Here is a 26,940-nt window from a genome sequence, read left to right as displayed (position 1 = left end):
GAACTTGAACTCAGGGTATGGGTGCTATCTCTGAGCTTTTTTTTTTAATTTTAATTTTAATTTTTTGTGATCTCTGAGCTTTTTTAAAATTTGATTTTATTTTTTAATCTCCTAAATGTTCTATCACTTTAGCCACAGCTCTATTTCTGGTTTTGGGGGGTGTTTATTGAAGATGTCTCATAGAATTTCCTGGCTGGGCTGGCTTTGAACTGTGATTCTCAGATCTCAGCCTCCTGCATAGTTAGGATTACAAGCATGAGGCACTGGGACCCAGATTTTTTTTTTCTAGTACTGAGTATTGAACTCAGGACTTTAAGCCTACTAAGCAAGTACTCTACCATTTGAGTCACCCCTCCAGCTGTTTTGTTGTTGTTGTTGTTTTGCCTTGGTTATTTTTATGTAGGTCTTGCTTTATATCCTGCCCACCTGGACTGTGACCTGAATTGCTGGGGATAACAGGTGTGTACTGCCATACCCAGCCATTAGTTGAGATGAAGCTTCTCAAAATTTGATGCTTGGACTGGCCTTGGACCATGATTCCCTAATCTCTGTCTCCCAAGTAGCTAGAATTACAGACTTAAGCCACCGCACTTGGCTTTTCGTTTGTTTATAAACCAGCCTCCATGGGCTTTCTTTGTCCAATTCCATGGAACTATAGTTCCTTCTTTTCTCTCCTGTGTGCTGTGTTTGTTCTCAGTTTATTAGCAAACTTTGCAACTCCAGAGTAGAAGGGTCTATGAGCTCACTCAGCCCAAACTCCTATTGTACATCTGGGGACACTGAGTCCAGGATTACTTGGGTGTTTGCTAGTCCAAATTGCACATCAGAATCAGTTACCTGCTGGGCACTGGTGGCTCACACCTATAATCTTACCTACTGAGGAAGCTGAGAGCTGAAAATCAAGGTTCAAAGCCAGCCTGGCAGAAAAGTCCGTGAGACTCTTTTGTATTTTTATTTTTTGTTGGTCCTGGAGCTTTAGCTCAGGCCTGGGTGCTGTCCCTGAGCTGCTTTTGCTCAACGCTAGAGCTCTACCACTTGAGCCACAGTGCCACTTCTGTCTTTTTCTGTGTAGTTTATTGGACTTGGACTTTTCTTTCTAGGCTAGCTTTGAACCTCAAATCTCAGCCTCCTGAGTAGTTAGGATTACATGAGCCACTGGTGCCTGGCTGTGAGATTATTGTTTTTTGTTTTTTTTATGTCAGTCCTGGGGCTCGAACTCAGGGCCTGGGAACTGACCCTGAGCTTTTTTTCCTCAAGACTAATACTCTACCACTTGAACCACAACATCACTTTTGGCCCTTTCTGTTTATGTGGTACTGAGGAATAGAATCCAGGGCTTCATGCATACTAGGCAAACACTCTACCATGAAGCCACATTTCCAACCTGAAATTCTTTTTATTTTTTTTTTTTTTTTTTGGGGTCCGGTCATGGGGCCTGAACTCTGGGCCTGGGCACTGTCCCTCAGCTCTTCAGCTCAAGGCTAGCGCTCTACCACTTGAGCCACAGCGCCACTTCCAGCTTTTTTCTTTTTGCTTATGTGGTGCTGAGGAATCAAACCCATGGCCTCATGCATGCAAGGCAAGTGCTCTACCACTGAGCCACCTTCCCAGCCCCCCAACCTGAAATTCTTATCTCCACTAAAAAAAAAATTACAAAAAGAATATAGCCAGAAGTAGCTCAAGAGGGCTAGCCTTGAACAAAAGATGCTCAGACACAGAGTCTAGGTCCTGAGTGCAAGCCCTAGGATCAGTGAAAGGAAGAAAGAAGGAAGGAAGGAACAAAGAAAAGGAAGGAAGGAAGGAAGGAAGGAAGGAAGGAAGGAAGGAAGGAAGGAAGAAGGAAAAGAAAGAAAGAAAGAAAGAAGGAAAAAGAAAGAGAAAAAAAGAAGGAAAGAGGAAGGAAAGAGAGAGAAAAAAAGAGGAAGTGGTGCTGTGGCTCAAGTTGTAGAGCACTAGCCTTGAGCTGAAGAGCTGAGGGACCAGAGTGCCCAGGCCCAGAGTTCAGGCCCCACGACCAACAAAAATGAAAGAAAAGAAAGAAAGAAAGAAAGAAAGAAAGAAAGAAAGAAAGAAAGAAAGAAAGAAAGAAAGAAAGAAAGAAAGAAAGAAAGAAAGAAAGAAAGAAAGAAAGAAAGAAAGAAAGAAAGAAAGAAAGAAAGAAAGAAAGAAAGAAGGAAAGAAAGGAGAGAAAGAGAGAAGGAGAGAAGGAGAGAGAGAGAGAGAGAGAAGGAGAGAGAGAGAGAGAGAAATGAGAATCAGTAACGTAACAGAGCTAGAACTAGAGGGCTGATTTCCAAGTTTCTGTTTTTCTCCTGTTCTTTTGTTCTGGCTCTTGTGGTTCAGCCTGTCTGTCTGTCTGTCTGTCTGTCTGTCTGTCTGTCTCTCTCATCCTCAAACCAGCAGAGCTCCCGTAAGCCTCAGTCAACTCAGACAACTGTGTCAAAGCCACAGCTTTGCACTGGTGACTTCACTCTGACAAGTTGGACGAGGCTGGAGCCAATTCCAGGCCTGGTGGCCAAGGGCTGGTGGCTTGGAAAGGAGGCCACGCTTTAGGAAAGAAAGCAAAGCAGATCTGTGCCCTGTGTCTGCTTGGAGCCAGGTGCTACTCATCATCCTTTCTCCAGCTACTTCTGTCCAGGGCGACCAATTCTCAGAAAAGACAGAGTTCCTAATCCCCTGTTTGTACATATACTGGATGCATGGACCCAGAAGGCCCTGGTACAAGCATATGTGCACAAGGATCTCTAGCCCTGTTGTGTGATAGGATTGTTGCCATGGGATGATGTTTCCTCTGAGTTCAGGTATAACTCTCTTCTGATGGTTTTCCAGTGCCCTGAAAAGGAGCTCAGTGCGGGTATGTGGAAAGAGTGGCCCCCTGGGCCCTAGGCCCAGGCCTCTACCTCTAGGAGCAGATACAAGGCAGGAAGCCTAGGCCTTGTTGGTTGAACCTGTGGACCAAGATGTTCCCACTCTGGCCCCTAGTGCATTCCCTTTTCATCCTTTGCTTCCAACTGGGGCCTCTATTCTACAACCAATAATCACCAATTAACCAGTAAAACAAAACAAAACAAAACAGCCCTCCCTCCCCCACAAAACCCAAGCGGAAGTGTGGCTGAATTGATAGAGTGCTAGCCTTGAGCACAAAAGCTCAGTGACAGCACCCAAGCCCTGAGTTCAAGTCCCAGGGCTGGCAACAAAACAAAAATAAGACTATCCCCCCAAAAACTAAAACAAAAAAGGGCTGGAAGTGGTGGAAGACTTGTGTAGCAAGCATAAATCCTTAAATTCAAATCCAAGTACTGTGTGGAAGGGAAAGGAAGGGAGGTGGGGGGAGAAGGGAGGGAATGGAAATGGAAGGGAGGGGAGGGAAGAAAAATCTCAAGCTTCATTGCATCAGAAACTCAGAGTGGAATCCAAACGTCTGTATTTTAACAGCTCTCTAGTGATTCTAATGCATGCTAAGATTAGAGATCTGCGACCCAGGACACAGGTAGCCTCATGCTTGGGTCAAGAGAGGGACCTGGCAGCCTGGCAGCACAGGACACTGCTCAGGCTGCCTGTGGGGAAAGGCTGAAGTCAGACACATACTGACTCCTGGGCACATAGAGGAGCATATGGCAGAGTCTTGGAAGTCCATATCCTGAAGTTCTGTGGTCCCTCTGGATACAGGAAGGCACCTGGATGGAAGTGGGTAGGGGCCAAGGTAGATCTAATCCATCTCTTTTGTCCTTTATTCCTTCTGAGGTTCCCTGATCGCTAGCTCAGAGGCCAGAGAGGCTGAATGGCTGCCTAGACCAGACACACATCCATGAGGTCAAAGTAGCCTGAAAGAGTTGGAATACACACACACACACACACACACACACACACACACACACACACACACACACACACACACACACACACACACACACACACACACACACACACACACACACACACGGGAATGGGGGGCAGTCAGCAAGCAAAGCTTAGGCAAGGACATACTATGCCTGAGCCATCAAATGCTGCCCAGATGTAGAATTCCCTTGGCCTTTTCCCAGAGGGCCATGCCCCTGTGCCCAGCCCACCTTCCGATCCCTGTTTCCCTGGCTTGGTGTGTGGAGCCCCAGGCAGCCGCCCACCTGGGGCCACCTCCAGGCTCTGCAGAATCTCCATCCCCACACCCCCAGGGTCTGGATGGGAAATATGGCCTGTAAGGGCTGCAGGGGACACCACGGGAAGGGGAGGGAAGCTCACACTCAGCTCTGATTTCTGCGCTGTTTCCTGTGGCTAACTGCCACGGGCTGCGCCACCAGCTGTGCTATATAAGGCCCGCTGCCCGGGCGGCAGGACAGGAGAAAGCTTGGACCCCCTCCGCTGCCAAGTCGTGCTCAGGACCTGGTGAGCCCCACTTCTAGTCCCTCTCCTCATCCTTGCTCTTCACTGCCTGGCTCGCTGCTCCTGACACCCCATTTCTTTGACCTTCCTCCTTTCCCTACTCCTTATTTCCACTTTGTGCTTTGGAGTGTTCTTTCTCTCCATTCGCCTGAAGTTCTCTTTCTACCCCACCTGAGATCAAGACATTCCCCCCCCCCCCCTGCAACCCTCGCAAACCCCAAATGGCCCTCACTTTGGATCTTCATACCTCAGGGGGTCCTGCATTTCCCATGTGAGTGAGCCAGTCTGGGTGCGTGTACATTGTTCAAGAGTCCCCCTTAAGGAGTATGCATTGGGGAACGAAGTGCAGGAATAACGGGATGTGGAGAAATCTCTCCATGTGCTGCCAGATGGGAAATGGTTTTTCCAGAAACTTTTTAGGGTTCACTCTGACCTCTCAGCCCTGCAGAAGCATGAGGCTGAGGGCTATCCAGGCTGAGGATCCCCAGTTTGCTCCCTGCTCAGAGATCGGACTTGGAGGGGAGACCCCTGTGCTAGCAGAGTCTGCTACTTCCTTGGCTGAGAAACAGGCGTGTGGGGAGGGGGTGGATGGGGGAGATTGTAGTGGCTTTAGGGCCAAGGAATATGCAATGTGGGGTTGCTTTGATCTTCCTTTGTCCCAAGTGCTTTTGGATCTTTTTCCAGAAAGGAGAATTCTTCTTCTTTTCTACCACACCCTGGACTTTGGGGATTGAAGGGATTTTTTTAAATTTTTTATTTTTTTCTGCCAGCTTTGAGGCTTGAACTCAGACTATCCCTGAGCTTTGTTTTGGGTTTTTTCTTTCTTTCTTTCTTTCTTTTTTTTTGCACAAGGCTAGTGCTCTACCACTTGAGCTCCACTTCTGGCTTTTTCATGGTTAAACGGAGATAAAAGTCTCTGGGATTTGTTTGCCTCGCCTGACTTTGAACCATGATCCTCAGATCTCAGTCTCCTAAATAGCTAGGATTATAGGTGTGAGTCACCAGCACCCGGCAAAGGTGCTGAATCTTGAATCTCCAAGAATGGGTTCAATTCTGGGGTGGCCAGAGCTTTCAGGGAGGGGGGAAGAATTAAAAATATGCAGCAAAGTGGGTGCCTGGGCCACCCTATTATCCGGCCTGGTATTCTCCCTGCACCCCTGCAGCCCGAATATCATGCTTAGTTATTGGGGGGCTCTGGCATCTCACAGTGCACCCTGTCTGCTTCCCCTCCACTGGCTCCTGGCCATGGAAGACTCAGCCAGGCCCCAAACAAACCAGAATGTGTTCCAGCTGCGGCCCGTGCACATCTGGGAATGTGTTCTTGGAGTGAGTGTGGCTATATTTGCACCTCCCAAGCCTGTCTGTCCTAAGAAGGGCCACTGTGGGGGGTGAGAAGGTGACAGGGCTGCATAGCTTTCATATACATCCCCCTTCCGTGTAAAATGGTGAGTTCCAAGCCGGGTGTTCATGCCTGTAATCCTACCTAGTCAGGAGGTTGAGATCTGAGGATAGCAGTTCAAAGCCAGCCTGGGCAGGAAAGTCTGTGAGACTCTTGATCTCCAATTAACCACCAGAAAATCGGCAGTGGAGCTGTGGCTCAAAGTGGTAGAGTGCTAGCCTTGAGCCAAAGAGCTCAGGGACAGTGCCTAGGCCCAGAGTTCAAGCCCTACCACTGACAAAACAATAAAGATGGGGAAACACAAAGCAAAAGCCCCCCAAGTGGAGTCTTAAAAGTCATTAAGCCATTCAGAGGCTGCGAGGAGTGAACCCTAGTCTCTTTCATCGGCAAAGAACCTCCTCTTTACAAACCCTCTCCTCTCCCCTCGTCTCTTCCCCTCTCTGCCCCTCCTTTCCCTTCCCCTTTCCTCCCTTCTTTCTTCTCTTTCCCTCTTCTCCCCTGCCTTGCCTCTCCTCCCCTCTTCTTTCCTTTTTCTCCTCTTTTCCCCTCTACTCCTTCCTCCCCTTCCTTCTGTTCTCCTCTTTCCTCTCCTTTTCCTTCTTCCTCTTCCCTCCCTTCCTCTTTTCTTCTTTCCCTTCCCCTCCTTCCCCCTCCCCTCCCCTCTCCCTTATGCCCTGTTCCAGCTTGCTGGGCCCAGGGATGGAACCTGGATCGAACATGTTTGAACTCAGACTCTGAGCCTATATCTTGCAACTCAAGCAAATGTCGCTCTCACAAGACTTGAGTGTGGCCCGCCCATCCTTGACAGGCAAAGAGATATTTCTGCTTGAGCCATGAGCTGTAACTCTGAAATGGGGGATCTGACAAGCTTTGCTTCTTTGCAGGTCACTGGATCTGAGAAACTTCCCAGGGAATGTTCTAGAGACAGCTGCCTCTGTGAAGCACTCTTGCCCATCTCTTGCCACGTCTCCACAGGACCTGAGAGGAAGATGGGAGGAACCAAAGCCTGGATATTATCCTTCCTGGTCCTGGAAGTCACCTCGGTGTTGGGTACAGGCTAAATATTTGTTGCCTCTCCTCCCTTCTACTTATTACAGTGGAGTCATGTCTGGCTGGGCACTGCTGGCTCAAGCCTGTAATCTTAGCTACTCAGGAGGCTGAGCTGTGAGGATCAGAGTTCAAAGACAGCCTGGGTATGAAAGTTCATGAGACTCTTTTGTCAGTTGTTGGGCTTGTGCTTGAAACCTGAGTGCTGTCCCTAGCTAGTGTTCTATCATTTGAAGCCACAGTTCCACTTCCCATTTTCTGGTAGTTCAGTAGAGATGAGTCTCACAGGAACTTTTCAGCCTGGGTTGGCTTTCAACCATGATTCTTAGACTTCAGCTTCCTGAGTAGTGAGGATTACAGGTGTGTGCCACCAGCGCTGGGCTATGGAACACTTATTTCCAATTAACTACTAAAAAAGCTGAAAGTAGACCTGTGGCTCAAGTGGTAGAGTGCCAGCCTTGAGCAAAATAAAAAAAGCTAAGGGACAGTGCAAAGGCCCTGAGTTCAAGTCCCAGGATGGGCACCAAAAAAAGAAAAAAGTCTGGTCTGCTCTGGGACCCAGTTTACCTCTCTTTTCAGATATAGCAATGGCCTTCTGACTAGAGGCTGTGGGATTGAGTTTTTGTTTGTTGGTGTGGGGCTTGAACTCAGGACCTGAGTGCTGTCCCTGAGTTCTTTTTTTTTTTTTTTTTTTGTTATTGTTGTTGGTCATGGGGCTTGAACTCTGGGCTTGGGCGCTGTCCCTGCGCTATTCAGCTCAAGGTGAGCGCTCTACCACTTGAGCCACAGCACCACTTCCAGTTTTCTAGTGGTTTATTGGAGATAAGAGTCTCACGGACTTTCCTGCCCGGGCTGGCTTTGAACCGAGATCCTCAGATCTCAGCCTTCTGAGTAGCTAGGATTACAGGTGTGAGCCACTGGCGCCTGGCTGTCCCTGAGTTCTTTTGCTCAAGGCTAATACTACTGTGAGCCACAGCTCCATGTCCAGTTTTCTGATGATTAATTGGAGATTAGAGTCTTACAGGGACTTTCCTTCTTGAACTAACATTGAACCTCGATCCTCAGATCTCAGCCTGCTGAGTAGCTAGGGTGACAGGTGTGAGCCACTGGCATCAAACTATGGGATAGATTTATACAATGTTTATACCCTAAACCTGAATTCCAAATATTCAAATTCACAGAACAGAATGTTTTAAATAAAGAGAGGAATGAACAATCATTGGCGGGGGGTGGGGGGGTGGGGGGATGAGGTGGAACCTTAGGAAGATTATCACCCAGGAGAACTAAATTTAACTCTAAGCTTCCTGGCAGCCAAAGCAAAAGGGAATCATAGAGGACCACTGAGTTCTTGGAAGCAGATTTGGGGCTTGGTCTGTTTTTAGTTTAATAAAAATTCTTCTGGCCTAAAGCTCAGTCTCATTATAGACCTTACAGTCAAATTTCCCAGACAGATCAGAATACCTTCGGGGATCCTTGCCCTCACCCCGCTCTGGTAATAATGCTGAAGTCTAGAAAGAACAAATAGAGAGAATCTGCCAGGTGGAACAGATGACTTTCCCACCTCACCTCCCTCTCCTGATTTCCAAGTACACACTTAGATAATGCAAAACATGCTCACAAGCCTTTCTTAAAGCTGTTTGCCTTATAGGCTTGGGGGGGGGGGGAGCTCAGATGCAGAGACAAAGGCCGCTGAGCTCTGTATGTGCCTGCCACTGTCTCATTTTCTCCCCTGCCAGCTGCTGTGGATGATGATGATTACCATTCAGCGATCTGAAGGGAAATCGGATTAGGTTGATTAAAAGAGCTCCTATCACCCTAATTAAGCAGCACGGAGAATTCTGGTTTGGCTCCTTGCCTGGGAGTTTATTGTCCACTAAGCTCTCTGAAGCTTTCCTCCCATGAAGTAGGGCTGTAGTTCCCCTGGGCCTTGGGACCCTGTGCTAAGACTCTGAGCCCTTCTCAGAAGGGTAGATTTCAATGCTCAATGCCAGACAACTGCCAAGGGAAGAGAAGTGAACACTTGTTGTACCCAATATTGAGGTGAAGGGGGTGCTAACAGGCATTCAGCTAGGCTTTTTTTTTTTTTTGAGCTCCTTTTTGCTCAAGGCTAGTGTTCTATCACTTGAGCCACAGCACCACGTCTGTGGTTAATTGGCGATAAGAGTCTCATGGGGTTTCCTGCTGGGGCTGGCTTAGAACCATGATCCTTAGATCTTCACCTCCTGAATAGCTAGGATTACAGGCATGCACCACAAGCTCCCAACTGCTAGGTATTGTTGTTGTTGTTCTTTAGGGCCTGGGCACTGTCTCTGAGCTTCTTTTGCTTGATGCTAGCATTCTACCACTTGAGCCACGCTGCCACTTTTGGCTTTTTCTGTTTATGTGGTACTGAGAAACCCAAGGCTTCATGCATGCTAGGCAAGCACTCTACCACTAAGCCACATCCCCAGCCATATTCATGTATTTTTATTTTTATTTGGCTTGAACTCAGGATCTGGGTGCTGTCCCTTAGGGTTTTTTTTTTTCTCCTCAAGACTGGCTCTACACTACTTAAGCTACAGCTCTACTTCTGGCTTTTTTCTGGTTAACTGGAAATAAGAATATCACAGATGTAGCCAGGCACCAGTGGCTCATGCCTGTGATCCTAGCTACTCAGGAAGCTGAGATCTGAGGATTGCAGTTCAAAGCCAGCCCAAGCAGGAAAGTCCATGAGACTCTTTTCTCCAATTAACCAACAGAAAACTGGAGATGGTGCTATGGCTCAAGTGATAGAGCATTCACCTTGAGCTGAAGAGCTGAGGGACAGTGCCCAGACCCACAGTTCAAACCCCACAACTGACAAAAAAAAAAAAGGGGGAGAATATCATGGATGTGTCTGACTTTTTTGGGGGGGGCGGTCCAGTCGTGGGACCTGAACTCTGGGCCTGTGCGCTGTCCCTCAGCTCTTCAGCTCAAGGCTAGCGCTCTACCACTTGAGCCACAGCGCCACTTCCGGCTTTTTTTCTTTTTGCTTATGTGGTGCTGAGGAATGGAACCCAGGGCCTCATGCATGCAAGGTCAAGTGCTCTACCACTGAGCCACCTTCCCAGCCCTGGATGTGTCTGACTTTGAACCAGGATCCTCAGATTTGAGTAGCTAGGATTATAGGTGTGTGCCACCAGTGATAGGCATTGTTTTAAGTTGGTTTCATGAATGAGCCTTTGTAACTCCCACAATCCTTTTAGGCCAGAGCTATCCTGGTCCTCACAGGGTCTGGGAGAATGTGGGGCCAGGTAGTTAAGTAGCTAGCTAGCCCCAGGTTCCACAGGGAGGAAGGGGCAGAGCCTGCAGCTCTCACAACCTTACTTTCCTACACTTCAGAGATGTTCACATCCATCTCATGGGATCCTCCTGCCAATCATCCTTAGGGGGTGGGGTTATCTTCTGCATTTTACAGACAAGACTCTGTTGGGCCCAGAAGAATAGACCTAGACCAAAGCAAGAATGCCAGTCCAGTAGTAACTGGTGATTCATTTCCAGAGTGAGATTGACAAGGAGACCATTCATCATACATGTACCTGGTGGCTTTATGTCAGGTCTCTTTCCGTTAATTATCACCCTGGGGGTTGCCTCAGACCAGATGAAACAGTGATTGCTAATGCATCCCGATTTTGTAGGGGAAAAGACTCAGAAGGATAAAGCCTTTCTGAGATTGCACAGCGGCAGGAAGTGGCAGAGTGGGGATTTGAACTCAGGTTTCATCTCCATACCATACTGTATCCCCTCATCATGCAACACCTCTGATTAGTCCCAGATTCTTACTCAGCTTCTTCTTCTGGCTCACAGGGAGGCAGATGATGCTGAATCCTTTGGTGAGAAGAATCCAGCCTGGAAAGAGGACCTCCAACACCTTTGCCAAGCCTGCTGAGCCCCCAGAGAGTGAGTTCTTCCTGGAGTAGGGAGGTCCAGGCAAGGGATGGGGGGGTGCTTTACTACACTTGCTAAGTGAGTCTCTAAAGCCAGGGAAAATCCACTTTTATTCTATCTATTTATCTATCTATCTATCTATCTATCTATCTATCTATCTATCTATCTATCTATCTATCTATCTATCTATCTATCTATCTATCTATCTATCTGGTGCTTGTCCTGGGCTTGAATTGAAGGCCTGGGAAATGTCTCTGAGCTTTTATTCTCTATCACTTGAGTGAGCCACGGTTCCTTTTCCAGCTTTGTGCTGGTTAACTGGAGATAAGAGTGGACTCATGGACTTTCCTGCCCAGGTTGGCTTTGAACTGTGATCCTCAGATCTCAGCCTCCTGAGTAGCTAGGATTACAGGTGTGACTGGGTAGAAACCCACTTTTATACAGGGCATTAGGCCTCCATCTTTGTCCAAGCAGAGAGACTCAGTAGACAGCTCAGAATCAGTAAGTGTCTAACATACTCCAGGAAAGCTATAGAGCTTGCTAGGACCTGGAGCCCAAGCTGGTGGGGAGGGAAGGGTCTTAGGAAGGAGAGACCAGCAGGGCTCAGATCCCCAGTACCCTGTGTCTTTGCTAAGAAGTTTTATGGCTTTCTCACTTTGAGCTGAAATGCTCAGGAACAGAACCCAGGCCCAGAGTTCAAGACCCACAACTGACAAAAAAACAAACAACAACAACAAAAAGAAAAAACAAGAAATTTTATGGCTTGGCACTGGTGGCTCATGATTTAAAGCCAGCCCAGGCAGAAAAGTCTATGAGACTCTTATCTCCAATTGACCACTAAAAAACCAGAAGTAGAGCTGTGGCTCAAGTGGTAGAGCATTGTCCTTGAGTGACAAAGCTAAGGGACAGTGCTTAGACTCTGAGTTCAAGCCCCAAGACCACACACACATGCACATGTACGTGTTTATGCGTGCGCATGTGCACACATGCACACATACAAATTACACTGGGAAGTGTCGTGTTCCAAGTTGTATGGCAAAAGAATATACAGTCTGGGAGGGGTGAGGATGGGGTAATGAGGAGACTTGAGGTAGAAACCAGCCAGGAAATTGCTACCAGTTCTTCCAGGACCATGAGGACTTGAAAGGAGGAGTTGGCATTGTACAGGAAAAGTCACCTTAGAGAGATGGCTGGTGAAATCAGGTGCTGGTGGCTCATACCTGTAATCATAGCTACTCAGCAGGCTGAGATCTGAGGAGCACAGTTCAAAAGCCAGCCTGGGTAGGAAAGTCTATGAGATTTTTATCTCTAATTAACTACCAGAAAACTAGAAGTGGAATTGTGGTTCAAAGTAGTAGAGCACTAGTCTTGAGTAAAAGAATTCAGGGACAGCATCCAGGTCCTGAGTTCAAGCACCAAACCAACCAACCAACAAACAAAAAATCAATCCCACAGCTTCTAGTCAGAAGGCCATTGCTATATCTGAAAGCAGATGCCCAGCTGTGTCCCAGAGAAGACCTGACTTTTTTTTTTTGGTCCCCATCCTGGGATTTGAACTCAGGGCCTTTGCACTGTCCCTTAGATTTTTTGCTCAAGGCTGGCACTCTACCACTTGAACCACAGGTCCACTTCAAGCTTTTTTAATAGTTAATTGGATTTAAGTGTTCCATAGCCAGGTGCTGGTAGCTCACACCTGTAATCCTAGCTCCTCAGGAGGCTGAGATCTGAGGATCATGGTTCAAAGCCAGCCTGGGCAGGAAAGTCCATGAGACTTTTTTTTTTTAAATCGGTTGTGGGCCTAAAAATAAAAAATAAAAAAAACCCAAAAGAGATGGGGAGGGGTGATGAGCAGGTCCAGGGAAGATTCTCAAAGGATCAAACAGGAAAGGAGGACCGGCTGTCACTTGTCACTCCAGCAAGAGCTTCTCCCCCAATCTGTCCCATCAGGTCCTGGTGAGTGGACAGCGTGGTTTAACATTGACCACCCAGGCGGGAAGGGTGACTATGAGCGCCTGGATGCCATTCGCTTCTACTACGGGGACCGAGTGTGTGCCCGGCCCCTCCGGCTGGAGGCCCGGACCACTGATTGGATGCCTGCAGGCAGCAATGGCCAAGTGGTCCATGGCAATCCCCGAGAGGGCTTCTGGTGCCTCAACCGGGAACAGAGGCCCGGCCAGAACTGCTCCAATTACACTGTGCGCTTCCTCTGTCCACCAGGTGAGTGCGGGACTCCCCCTCACCCCACCCCATCTCGGCCCCCCTCCAACCCTAGATGGGCCAAACCTGGACCTGAACATGACTCCCAGACACGCATTTGACTCTGCAATGTAATCCAAGTGGTAGCCAGGCACCGATAGCTCAGTCATCCTAGCTAATTAGAGAGCAGAGATTTGAGTTTCCTAGTTCGAAGCCAGCCCAGGCAGGGTTGTTCCTAAGACTTTTATCCCCAATTAACCAGAAAACAAATGCAGAAAGTAGAAATATGGGGGCTGGGAAGTTGGCTCAGTGGTAGAGCGCTTGCCTTGCATGCCTGAAGCCCTGGGTTCGATTCCTCAGCACCACATAAGCAAAAAGAAAAAAGAAAAAAGCCGGAAATGGTGCTGTGGCTCAAGTGGTAGGGCACTAGCCTTGAGCTGAAGAGCTGAGGGACAGTGCCCAGGCCCAGAGTTCAGGCCCCATGACCGGACCCCCCCCCCAAAAAAAAAGAAAGTAGAAATATGGCTCAAGTAGTAGGGTGCTAGTCTTGAGCAAAAGAGCTCAGGGACAACAATGCCCAGGATTCGAGTTCAAGCCCCAGGACTAGTACAAGAAGAGGAAGGAGGAGGAGGAGGAGGAGGAGGAGGAGGAGGAGGAGGAGGAGAAGAGGAGAAGGAGGAGGAGGAGAGAAGGAGGAGGAGGAGGAGAAGAGGAGGAGCAGAGGAGGAGGAGGAGGAGGAGGAGGAGGAGGAGGAGCAGAGGAGGAGGAGGAGGAGGAGGAGGAGGAGGAGGAGGAAGAAGAAGAAGAAGAAGAAGAAGAAGAAGAAGAAGAAGAAGAAGAAGAAGAAGAAGAAGAAGAAGAAGAAGAAGAAGAAGAAGAGGAGGAGGAGGAGGAGGAGGAGCAGGAAGAGGAGGAGGATGGGGGAGGAGGAGGAGGAGAGGGAAAGAAGAGGAAGGGGGGAGGAGGGAGGGAGAAGGAAGAGGAGGAAGAAGAGGAGGACTGGGAATGTGGCTTAATGGTAGAGTGCTTGCCTAACATGCATGAAGCCCTGGACTCAGTTCCTCGGTAAGTACCACATACACAGAAAAAGCCAGAAGTGGTGCTGTGGCTCAAGTGGTAGAGTGCTATCCTTGAGCAAAAGAAGCTCAGGGACATTGCCCAGGCCCTGAGTTCAAGCCCTAGGGCTGACAAAGAAAGAAAGAAAGAAAGAAAGAAAGAAAGAAAGAAAGAAAGAAAGAAAGAAAGAAAGAAAGAAAGAAAGAAAGAAAGAAAGAAAGAAAGAAAGAAAGAAAGAAAGAAAGAAAGAAAGAAAGAAAGAAAGAAAGAAAAGAAACCCAAGTAGTATCCTTAGGCTGTGAGCCTTTATGGGTTCTCTCCGCCAGCCTGCTGTGCTGAATTGGAGTAAGGCGGTTGGAAGGGCCACAGAATCTGGATGGGGCCGAGCTGTTGGGGTTCGAATCTCCATCCTACCATACATCCTACTGTGTTCTTAGATTAGACATGTTTTCTCAAGCTCCCATAACTTCAGATTTCTCACAAGTAAAACAGAGGTAATAGTAAATCTTCATAGGTTCTGTGTGTGTGTGTGTGTTGGCACTGAGGCTTGAATTCAGGGCTTTTTACTCTTGCTTAGCTTTTTCCTTCAAGGTTAGTGCTCTACCACTGAGCCACAGCTCCACTTCTGTCTTTTTGGTGGCTAATGAGAGATAAACATCTTATAAACTGTTGTTTTTTTTTTTTGTTTTTTGTTTTTTTGGTCATGGGCTTGAACTCTGGGCTTGGGCACTGTCCCTCAGCTCTTCATCTCAAGGCAAGCACTCTACTGCGTGAGCCACAGTGCCACTTCCAGTTTTCTAGTGGTTTATTGGAGATAAGAGTCTCATGGCCTTTCCTGCCTGCGCTGGCTTTGAACCTCAGTCCTCAGATCTCAGCCTCCTGAGTAGCTAGGATTATAGGCATGAGCCACCGGTGCCCGTCGAGTCTCCCTAAACTTTTTAGTCTAGGTTGGCCTTGAATCTCAATCCTCAGATCTCAGCCTCCTGTATATTTAGGATTGCAGACAATGAGCCACTAGTGTCTATCTTCCTTTGTGCAAATTAGAGACTCTGCTTCTCCTTTTAAAAAAATATTGTGATTGTAAAGGTGATGTACAGAGGGGTTACGATTACATAAGTCAGGTGATGAGTACATTTCTTTTTGGTTATTACTCTTTCCCTCTCTCTCTCCCAGTTTTTCCTTCCCATCCTCACCCACAAAGTTCTTTTCCACATAGTGTCTAGAGTCGATGCTGCTTCTAGAAGCTCTGGACTTCTTATTTGGGGGAGGATCACTGAGATAAAGATAACTCTCAGTGTCATCCATGATGGAAATGGAAATCCTGTCTCTCCTCACCAGCTTCTGGCTCAGACTTCCCTACCCAGTCCCCTAGGGAGGGAAAGGAAGCCACATCTCTCTGTGAATCCCACTTTTCAGGGTCCTTGCGTGGAGATGCGGAGCGCATCTGGAGCCCTTGGTCTCCCTGGAGCAAGTGCTCAGCGGCCTGTGGTCACACCGGAGTCCAGACCCGCACACGCACCTGCCTGGCAGAGACCGTGTCAATGTGCACTGAGGCCACAGAAGAGGGCCAGCTCTGCGTGAGCCAGGCCTGCAGAGGTACCCTGCTCCCTCCTGTCACTGGACAAGAAAGGGTGGAGGGTTAGAGGGTTAGCCTGAATCCGATTATTCACTCTCACCTAGTCTTAATTCAGCATGTATCATCAAAGGCTGTGATGGGTGATAATGAGAGTAGCATAGGAACACAGAGCTGGGTCAGAGATTGTAGCTTGGAGAAATCCAGGAAGACCTGCTGGAGGAGGTATCCTGAGCTAAGTTGGATGGATGGGCAGGAATTAGTCACCCAGGCAAGCAAGGGAGGGTTACAAAGGCTTGAGGAGGAAGGGAGAGAATGTGAAGTCTGGAACGTGGGTGGAAGACTGGGTCAGAATCCATAAAACCTAGCTGACGTGGCTCTTTGTCCAAACAGCATGTGACCTGACCTGCTCCATGGGGCAGGCAAATGCTGACTGTGATGCCTGCATGTGCCAGGATTTCATGCTTCATGGGGTTATCTCCCTCCCTGGGGGGGCCCCTGCCTCAGGGGCTACTGTCTACCTGCTGACCAAGACACCCAAGATGCTCACCCGGACAGACAGTGATGGCAGGTTCCAAGTCCCCGGCTTGTGTCCAGATGGCAAAAGCCTCCTGAAGGTCACCAAGGTCAAGTTTGCCCCCATTGTGCTCACCATGCCAAAGACCAGCCTGAAGACAGCCACTGTCAATGCAGAATTCACCAGGGCAGGTAACTCTGTGGTGTGCTCAGTGCTAGCTTTCTCAGCTTATGCCAAGAAAACCCAAATCTTTACTATCATCCATAGGCCCTAGATCATTGGGGGGCTCCCTCATTGTTCCTACATTCCCCCCAACATGCAGCCACTCTACTCCAGCCACAATGCCTCCTAACTTTTCTGCAAATATAGCTGTCTCTGGGCCTTTGCACTTGCTGTATATATTTTGTATGGCGTGTTCTTCCCCCATACATTGATAGGTCTGGCTCCCTAAAGGATGAGCTGTTCCCTAGTCACTTTGTGTATGTGTGTGTACACTTGTGTGCATATGTGTGCGCTAGATGCTTTCCCATAGCTTTCTTGCTCAAGGCTGATGCTTTACCTCTTGAAACACACATCCACCTTCAGCTTTTTGCTGGTTCATTGGCAATTAGAATAGCACTGACTTTCCTGCTTGGGGCTTTGAACTATAATCCTTAGATTTCAGCTTTCTGAGTAGCTAGGATTACAAGCATGAGCCACTACTTCCCCGAGCCCCCCCTCTGCCCCCCCCCCCCCGCTCCCTTACTGTCAACTTATCTGTAGGAGGTTTGGAGATCATGGTTGGGAGCTCAAACTGGCACTGACTGGCCAAAAACTCTGCTGGGAACAATCAAACATGAATATGACATTATTCAAACAGCCATTTCTGTCCCAGGAATCATGGCTGACACAAGGTTTCTTGGATTCCCCATTGTCCCACTCAGTTTATGCCTGAGAAGCCCCACAAACAGGTTCTGAGATAAGGTGTGATGGGGAAAACTCTATTCCAATCTAGTTCCTCTAGAAACAAGCTCAAACTGGGCACCCACAGCTCACACCTATAATCCCAGCTATTCAGGAGGCTGAGATCTGAGGATTGAGGTTTGAAGCCAGTCAAGACAGGAAAGTCTGTGGGATTCTTACCTCCAATTAACAACCCCCTCCCCCTCAAAAAAAAAAGAAAAGAAATAAAGAAAAGGTGGAAGTGGAGATGTGGTTTAAGTGGTAGAGCACCAGCCTTGAATTAAAAAAAAAAAACCAAGCCACAGTGCAATGCCTTGAGTTCAAGCCTCAATATTGGCATAAAAAAGAAAAGAAAGAGGGGGGGAAGGATGGAGGGAAGGAAAGAAGGAGGGAAGGGAGAAAGGAAGGAAGGAAGAAAAGAAAGAAGAAGAAAGAAAGGGAGAGGAAGGAAGGAAGGAAGAAAGGAAAGAAAGGAAGAAAAGGAACGGAAAGGAAAGGAAAGGGAAAGGGAAAGGGAAAGAAAGGAAAGGAAACACTCAGAGTGGGGTGAAGCTATTCAACTTAAGCACCAACAAATACCTGAGAGAACAACTCTATAGAACCTGTTATTAAACAAACAAATAAACAAAGCACAAATAAATAAATGTTTCCCATCTTCTGTCGCAGAAACTCCCTACATTGTGATGAACCCTGCGAGCAAAGCACGGAGAGCTGGTCAGAGTGTTTCCCTGTGCTGCAAGGCCACGGGCAAGCCCAGTCCAGACAAGTATTTCTGGTGTGTATGCTGCCAGCCGCCCTGCTCAGTTCTCTTCTTGGAAATCAGCTTGCTTCCATTGAGTCTAAATAATAATAATAATAACCAACAGACAAGTGTTAGCAGTCAGGCCCTGGGGCATGGCCTGGATATGCTTAATTGTAAATAGGGATTCCTGGGTAGAGGCTGCCCAAACTATACCAGTAAGCGCACTGGCATCTCAATGCTGGGGTCTTCCAGACTATCTCTGCTCACAGGGATCTGACCTGCATACCCAGAACAAGATTTCTCCAGTTTTCATGCTTCTGTATCAAAGACAGACAAGGCCAGAATACCCCAGTGCTATGAGTCCTGCTTTTTTTTTTTTTTCCGGTCGGTCATGGGGCTTGAACTCAGGGACTAAGTTCTGTCCCTGAGCTTTCTTTTTTTTTTGGTGGGGGAAGGTCAGTTGTGGGGCTTGAACTCTGGGCCTGGGTCCTGTCCCTCAGCTCTTCAGTTCAAGGCTAGTGCTCTACCACTTGAGCCACAGTGCCTCCGGTTTTCTGGTGGTTTACTGGAGATAAGAGTCTCACAGACTTCCCTGCCCGGGCTGGCTTTGAACTGTGATCCTCAAATCTCAGTCTCCTGAGTAGCTGGGATTACAGGCATGAGCCACTGGCGCCCAGCTGTCCCTGAGCTTTTTTTTTTGTTCAAGGCTGGTGTTCTACCGGTTTGAGTCACAGTTCCACTTATGATTTTCTGGTGGTTAATTGGAGGTAAGAGTCTCACAGACTTTCCTATGTGGGCCGGCTTTGTCCTGTGGTCCTCAGATCTCAGCCTTCTAAGTAGGTAGGGTTATAGGCAAGAGCCACCAATACCTGGCTAAGCCTGCCTTTTTAAATTTTTATTTTTAATGCTAGTCCTAGGGGCTTGAATTCAAGGCTTAGACACTGTCCCTCAGCTTTTATATTTAAGGCTCATGCTCTATCACTTGAGCCACAGCTCTACTTCCAGCTTTTTTGTGGTTAATTAGAGATAAGAGTCTCAGGGACTTTCCTGCCCAAGTCTGGCTTTGAACTGTGATCCTCAGATCTCAGCATCTGAGTAGTAGGATTACTGGTGTGAGACAGTGCCTCGCCAGTCCTGCTTTTCCATAGTTATTTTGGAGATAGAGTCAAGCAAACTTTTCTGCCTGCACTGACTTTGAACCTCAATCCTATAGATCTTAGCCTCCTGAGTAACTAGGATTACAGGCATAGACCCACTGCCTGGCTTCATTCCTGTTGTTTTGTAAAACAGAGAGGTGAGATGATACATCCAAGGATGCACAGCCAGTTAAGTGTGGGGGGGGGGAGGACTAGGGATACCCAATTACTCCACTCCCAGTGCAATCAATATTCTTAGGTGAGCCATGTCACAAGTGATGCTGAGATCTGCAGGAACTCATCCTCCATCCATCTTCCTAGCTGTTTGGTCCTGGCACTGTCCCCATGGATACCCTCCACCCCCCTCCCCCAATATGCGCAGCTTACTCAGGCTTGACTTCTCCATCCTTGCAGGTATCACAATGACACGCTACTGGATCCGTCCCTCTACAAGCACGAGAGCAAGCTGGTACTGAGAGATCTGCAGCAGGACCAGGCTGGAGAGTACTTTTGTAAGGCACAGAGTGATGCTGGGGCTGCAAAGTCCCAGGTTGCTCAGCTCACAGTCATAGGTAAGCCTATCTGGTTCCCAGGGATCCTGGGCCTGCCACAGGACTGGTGGTGAAAACTCAGGGTTTTCTGTGGTATGCCCTCAGGGACACAGAGATAGCACAGAAGTCAAGGGCTGTGGGCTTTATTTTTGGCGGCAGGGGTGGGGGGAGAGGAGAGATGAGAGAGTAGGGTTAGTGCATACGTGTGTGTGTGTGTGTGCGTGCGTGCATGTGTGTGTGTGTGTGTGTGTATTGATCCTAGGCTTGAACTCAGGACCTGGGCCCTGGGCACTGTCCTTGAGCTTTTGTGCTCAAGGCTAGCGCTCAACCACTTGAGCCACACTTGGATTTTGGGTGATTAATTGGAGGTAAGAGTCTCAAGGAATTTCCTGCCTGGCCTGACTTTGAATTGCGATCCTCAGATCTCAACTTCTAAATTAGCTAGGATTAGTGAGCCACTGACACCTGGCCAGAAGGTAATTTTTTTGGCCAGTCCTGGGGCTTGAACTCAGGGCCTGGGCACTGTTCCTGAGCTTTTTTTTTGTTCAAGGCTAGCACTCTACTACTTGAGCCACAGTACCACTTTTGGCTTTTTCTGTTTATGTGGTACTGAGGAATGGAACCCACGGCTTCATTCATATTAGGCAAATACTCTACTACTGAGCCACATTCCCAGCCCCAGAAGGTGATTTTTTTTTTTTTTTGGTTGGTCGTGGGGCCTGAACTGTGGGCCTGGGTGCTGTCCCTCAGCTCTTCAGCTCAAGTCTAGTACTCTAGCACTTGAGCCACAGCACCACTTCTGGCTTTTTCTGCATTTGTGGTGCTGAGCAATTGAATCCAGGGTCTCATGCATGCAAGGCAAGCACTCTACCACTGAGCCACCTTCCCAGCCCCAAGGTGATTTTTGTTTTTTTTTTACTGGGGTTTGGAGTCTGGGCTTTGAGATTTCTGGGTAAGAGCAGCTCCACTTGATGAGTATGGACGGGATTGGGAGAAATGGGGGAGACAATAGAAGGGTGACATCAATCAAGATGCATTGTACTCATAATCTGACTTGTTGAATTTAAACTCCTTATACACTGAGTGCTATGGCTCATGCCTGTAATCCTTGCTACTCAGGAGACCGTGACCTAGAGAATAGCCATTTGAATGAATACAGTCTGGGCAGAAAAATCTGCAGACGCCATCTTCAATTAACCAGCAAAAAAAAAGCTGCATGGGAGGTTTGACTCAAGTGGTAGAGTGCCAACTGAGCAAAAAAGTGGAAGGAGTGTGAGGTCCTGAGTTCAGGCTCCAGTACTTAATCTTAGAGAATAGGGAGGACCTGTGTGTGGAGGTGGAGATGCTGCAAATTTAGGGGCTGGAGTGGGCAAAGGTACAAAAGTGGGGGATGAAGGGGACTTTATATGAAAGGGTGACCCAGATGCTTCTAGTAGAGAACTTTGGGGGAGGGGAAGAGACAAAGGCCGAAGACCTATCAGAAGCTTGTCTTTGGAAACTGAGAGGGAAGAAGAATTATCTTAGTAATTGGCTCAAACAAAGCATAACAAAACAAAACAAAAAGCAGAGAAAGAGAAAATATATTGCAAGAATTAATGGATATTACCCAGGCTCCAAGAAAGTTGAGCAACAGATGTCAGACCACAAAAAACTAGATTTGGGGTCACAGCAGAATTGTAGAGCCTCCCTTCCACCCCAGCATTGATTCCCAACCCATCCCACCAATGAGCCCTGTTTGACACAGTAATTGTTTTCTTTCTCCTTCCTTCCTTCCTTCCTTCCTTCCTTCCTTCCTTCCTTCCTTCCTTCCTTCCTTTTTCTTCCTTTCTTTTTTCTTTCTCCTTCCTTCCTTTTTTCTTTCTTTCTTTTTTTGGTGCCAGTTGCTGGGGCTTTAACTCAGTGCCTGGGCACTGTCCCTGAGCTTCTTTTGCTCAAGGTTATTGCTCTACCACTTGAGCCACAGCTTTACTTCTGGCTTTCTTGGTAGTTAAGTGGAGACTTAACAGACTTTTCTGCCCAGGCTGGCTTTGAACCATGATCCTCAGATCTCAGCCTCTTGTGTAGCTAGGATTATAGACACAAGCCACTGGTGTTCAGATGGTACAGTGATTTTATTATTATTATTATTTTTTTTTTTTGCTCGGTTGTGAGGCTTGAACTCTGGGCCTGGGCCCTGTCCCTGCGCTCTTCAGCTCAAGGCGAGTGCTCTACCGCTTGAGCCACAGCACCATTTCCGGTTTTCTAATGATTTATTGGAGATAAGAGTCTCCCGGACTTTCCTGCCCGGGCTGGCTTTGAACCGCAATCCTCAGATCTCAGCCTCCTGAGTAGCTAGGATTACAGGCGTAAGCCACTGGCACCCCGCTGGTACAGTAATTTTTAAAGATTTATTTTATAATCTTTAAATAGTTGTATGAAGGAGTTTTAATTCAACAGATCAGTTTATAAGTACAATGTGTCTTCATCAGTGATACTTCTTACATCATTTCCCTCCATGGCACAATGATTTCTTTCTTTTCTTTTCTTTTTTTTTTTTTTTTTTTGGTGTTGGTCCTAGGACTAGGACTTGAACTCAGAGCCTGGGCAATGACCCTGAGCTGTTTTGCTCAAGATTAATTGTCTACCATTGCAACCATGATTCCATTTTTGGGGTGGTTAATTTGAGGTAAGAGTCTCACTGGGACTTTTCTGCCCGACTGGATTGACACGCAATTCTCTGATCTGAGTCTTCTGAGTAGCTAGGATCACAGGTGTGAGCCACTAGTGATTTTTTTTTTTTTTGGTCAGTTGTGGAACTTGAACTTAGGGCCTGAGCACTGTCCCTAAGATTTTGTACTCAAGGTTAATGCTCTACCACTTTAAGCCACAGCTTCTCTTCCAATTTTTTTTGGTGCTTAATTGGAGATAAGAGGTTCACAGGGACTTTTCTGCCAGGGCTTTGAACTGTGATCCTCAGATCTCAGCCTCCTTAGTAGCTATAATTACAAGTATGAGCCACCAGCACCCAGTAATAACTACATCTTGTATATCATATATAATACATTATATTTAATATATTATTGTAGATTATATACTTACTATATAACATTATATTTTACATAATATATTATATATTTTATATGTATGGCCCTAACTATAGCATAAAGGAGAAATAAATTTAAGTTTAAAATAAAAGCAAATGAATCAATCTAATAAAATAAGAAAATAATTTAAATGCAAATTAGTATTAGTTCAATATCTACATGCTTTGGCACAGCAATCCAAATGGGTAAGCGATGGGCTGGGATGTAGCTCAGTGGCAAAGCGCTTGCCTAGCAAGTGCAACGTCCTGGGTTCGATCCCCAGTACCAAAAAAGAAAAGACAAAAAAAATACAGTTAAAAAAAAAACCAAACAAATGGGTAAGCGAAGCTGGGTACCAGTGGCTCATACCTATAATCCTAACAACTTAACAAACTGAGATCTGAAGATCCAGGTTCAAAGTCAGCCTAGGCAGACAAATCTATGAGACTCTATTCCCAAAATAACTAACAAACATTCAGGCTGGAGTTCAAGCCCCAGTACAGGCACAATTACTAACAAAATAAAACCCCAGAGAGGTGACATTGAAGGTTAGCAATGTGACACAGTAGACTAATTTCCTAGGAAGTATGATGTCCCAAGTTTGACACACACACACAAGGCTAGGCACCAAGTTGCTCACCCCTGTAATCCTAGTTACTCAGGAGGCTGAGATCTGAGGATCAGGATTTGAAGACAACCCAGGCAGGCAAATCTGTGAGATTCGAATATCCAATTAATCACTAAAAAGCCAGAGTGGGGGGCATGGATCAAGTGGTTGAGCATGAGCCTTGAGCAGAAAAAACTCAGTGACAGTACCCAAGTCCTGAGTTCAGCACCAACAAAAGAGGGATAGGGAGAGGGTAGAGTGACATAGAAGTACTCTGTGCAGGACATAAACTTACATGCTACCATCACCCCCCTGTCCTCCTCAGCACCTGATGAGCCTCCTTGCAACCCAATCCCTGAGAGCTACCTCATCCGGCTGCCCCACGACTGCTTCCAGAATGCCACCAACTCCTTCTACTATGATGTGGGCCGCTGTCCTGTGAAGACGTGTGCGGGGCATCAGGATAACGGGATCCGGTGTCGGGATGCAGTGGAGAACTGCTGTGGCATCTCCAGAACGGAAGAGCGGGAGATCCAATGCCATGGGTACACACTGCCCACCAAGGTGGCCACGGAGTGCAGCTGCCAACGGTGTGCAGAGACCCGGAGCATCGTGAGGGGCCGGGTCAGTGCTGCGGACAATGGCGAGCCCATGCGCTTTGGCCATGTGTACCTGGGGGGCCATCGTGTGAGCATGACGGGCTACAAGGGCACCTTCACCCTCCATGTCCCCCAAGACACGGAGAGACTGGTGCTCACGTTCGTCGACAGGTTGCAGAAGTTTGTCAATACGACCAAAGTGCTCCCCTTCAACCGGAAGGGGAGTGCTGTATTCCATGAGATCAAGATGCTTCGCCGGAAGGAACCCATCACTTTGGATGCGATGGAGACCAACATCATCCCCCTGGGAGAGGTGGTGGGCGAAGACCCCGTGGCTGAACTGGAAATCCCATCGGAGGCTTTCTACCGACAGAACGGGGAGCCCTATACGGGCAAAGTGCAGGCCAGCGTGACCTTCCTGGACCCCAGGAATATTTCCACAGCCACAGCTGCCCAGAGCGATCTGAACTTTGTCACGGATGAAGGGGACACGCTGCCCCTTCGTACATACGGCATGTTCTCCGTGGACTTCAGAGATGAGACCACAGCTGAGTCACTTAATGCTGGCAAAGTCAAGGTGCACCTGGACTCCACCCAGGTCAAGATGCCGGAGCACGTGCCCACCATGAAACTGTGGTCACTCAACCCAGACACGGGGCTGTGGGAGGAGGAAGGGGATTTCAAGTTCGAAAGCCAAAGGAGGCACAAAAGGGAAGAGAGAACTTTCTTGGTGGGCAACATGGAGATACGCGAGCGACGCCTCTTTAACCTGGACGTCCCAGAAAGCCGAAGATGCTTCATTAAAGTGAGAGCCTATCGGAGTGAGAGGTTCTTGCCCAGTGAGCAAATTCAAGGTGTCGTCGTCTCCGTGATCAATCTGGAGCCCCAAACTGGCTTCTCATCCAACCCCAGGGCTTGGGGTCGCTTTGACAGTGTCATCACAGGCCCCAATGGAGCCTGTCTGCCTGCCTTCTGTGATGACCAAACCCCAGATGCTTATTCTGCCTATGTCCTGGCAAGCCTGGCTGGGGAGGAACTAGAAGCAGTGGAATCTTCTCCTAAATTCAACCCCAATGCGATCGGTGTCCCTCAGCCCTACCTTCACAAGCTCAAGTACCGCCGGACGGACCATGAAGATCCAAGGGTTAAAAAGACAGCTTTCCAGATCAGCATGGCGAAGCCAAGGCCTAACTCTGCTGAGGAGAGCAATGGACCCATCTATGCCTTTGAGAACCTCCGGGCCTGTGAAGAGGCACCCCCTAGTGCAGCCCACTTCCGCTTCTACCAGATGGAGGGAGATCGCTATGATTATAACACCGTCCCTTTCAATGAAGATGACCCCATGAGCTGGACTGAAGACTATCTGGCATGGTGGCCCAAGCCAATGGAATTCAGGGCGTGCTATATCAAGGTGAAGATTGTAGGACCCCTGGAGGTGAATGTCCGATCTCGAAACATGGGGGGCACCCACCGGCAGACAGTTGGGAAGCTGTATGGAATCCGGGATGTGAAGAGTACAAGAGACAGGGACCAGCCGAATGTCTCATCCGCCTGTCTAGAGTTCAAGTGTAGTGGGATGCTATATGACCAGGACCGTGTAGACCGCACACTGGTCAAGGTCATCCCCCAGGGCAGCTGCCGTCGAGCCAGTGTGAACTCCATGCTGCATGAGTACCTGGTCAACCATCTTCCATTGGCGGTCAACAATGACACCAGTGAATACACCATGCTGGCACCCCTGGATCCACTGGGCCATAACTATGGCATCTATACTGTCACCGATCAGGACCCTCGCGTGGCCAAGGAGATTGCACTTGGCCGGTGTTTCGATGGCACGTCTGACGGCTCCTCCAGAATCATGAAGAGCAACGTGGGCGTGGCCCTCACCTTTAACTGTGTGGAGAGGCAGGTGGGCCGCCAGAGTGCCTTTCAGTACCTCCAGCCCCCGGCTGCAGGCCAAGGAAGAGTGCCCTCTTCCAGGAGGCAACAGCGGGCAAGCAGGGGTGGCCAGCGCCGGCGAGGAGGGGTGCCTTCCCTGAGATTTTCTGGAGTTGCTCAGCAGCCTCTGAGCAACTAAGCATTGTGGTTTCTTCATCCTCCTCATGCCCCCACCCCCACCCCACCTCATGTGAGATTGATGGACAGCGCCTTAATTTAAACTCATCTGTTTTGGTGCGATTTGCTTCTTGGTTTTGTTTTGTTTTCCTCACATCTCATTACTTACTGTCCTGGTTCTGATTGGCACAAAATAACAAGAACACAAAATAAAGACCCTTTGTGCCTTTTTTTTTTTTTCAAAGAGAAACACAAAAGTTGGGTACTGATGGCTCACACCCATAATCCTAGCTACTCTAGAGGCTCAGATTTGAGGATTGTAGTTTGAGCCTGGCCTAGACAGGAAACTCTCCAAGATGCTTATTTCCAATTAACCAGCAAGAAAGCCAGAAGTGGAGTTGTGGTTATATGGTAGAGGCCAGCCTTAAGCAAAGAATAAACAAAAACCTCAGGTGATAACCTAAGGCCCTGAGTTCAAGCCCTGTTCTGGCACCAAAAAAAGAAGGAAAAAAAGGAAAGAAAGAAAGAAAGAATGAAAGAACGAAAGAAAGAAAGAGAGGAGGAGAAGGAGGTGGAGGAGGAAGAGAAAGAGAAGCAGGAGGAGGAGGAAGAAAAGAAGGAGGAAGGGAAAGAAGGAGGGAAGGAGGGAGGGAATGAGGTAGGAAGGAAGGAAGAAGGAAGGTAGGAAGGAAGGAAGGACAGACACAAGAAATTGGCCACTGGTAAAACCCCACAGCTTGGACTGTTTGTTCCTATTGTGCCATGAATGCAAATGTACTTCTTTTTCTTTTTGCATGGTTTTGCCCACCTCTACAATAATGATAATCTGATGCTAAAAATTAAATAACCAATATAAAGCATATTTCTGGTCCTGCTCCGTAAGATGTATGCAAGGTGTCTATCACAGTTTATAAGTATAAATGGTGGTGAAATAAAAGAAATAAACAATATTTTTACTTGAAATGCAAATTATTATTTTTTTACTCAATTTGGAACTCTAGTATGCCAAGTTAAGATATTGGATATAAGGTAATCATGATATCAGGTTTTAAGACCCCAGGCCCAAAGTCCAGAAGTCCCAAGTCACTCACCTCCATATGCTAAATAAACAGACATGGTACAGGGCAGGGAATGGAGATTGATATGGTAGTCATGGGAAGACAGCACTCCA

The 26,940-nt window shown here is 47.8% G+C and overlaps 1 protein-coding gene across 1 annotated transcript; it reads left to right on the top strand.

Moving 5' to 3' along the window:
- Nucleotides 1-4,320: 4,320 nt before the first annotated feature.
- LOC138839239 (cartilage intermediate layer protein 1-like) lies at nucleotides 4,321-26,726 on the top strand. Its single transcript, XM_070038839.1, is given in 10 exon segments — nucleotides 4,321-4,383; nucleotides 6,664-6,829; nucleotides 10,652-10,744; nucleotides 12,680-12,949; nucleotides 15,402-15,581; nucleotides 15,952-16,266; nucleotides 17,684-17,792; nucleotides 19,310-19,467; nucleotides 23,441-25,749; nucleotides 25,752-26,726. Coding segments are annotated over 9 exon segments (3,696 nt in total). The 5' UTR covers nucleotides 4,321-4,383; nucleotides 6,664-6,768; the 3' UTR covers nucleotides 25,953-26,726.
- Nucleotides 26,727-26,940: the final 214 nt, after the last annotated feature.

The sequence above is a fragment of the Dipodomys merriami genome, unplaced genomic scaffold, assembly GCF_024711535.1.
Source record: "Dipodomys merriami isolate MVZ:Mamm:240054 unplaced genomic scaffold, mDipMer1.0.p SCAF_2992, whole genome shotgun sequence".
NCBI lineage: Eukaryota > Metazoa > Chordata > Mammalia > Rodentia > Heteromyidae > Dipodomys > Dipodomys merriami.
Note: the sequence above shows the minus strand (reverse complement) of the source record. Positions and strands in the feature narration are given on the sequence as shown.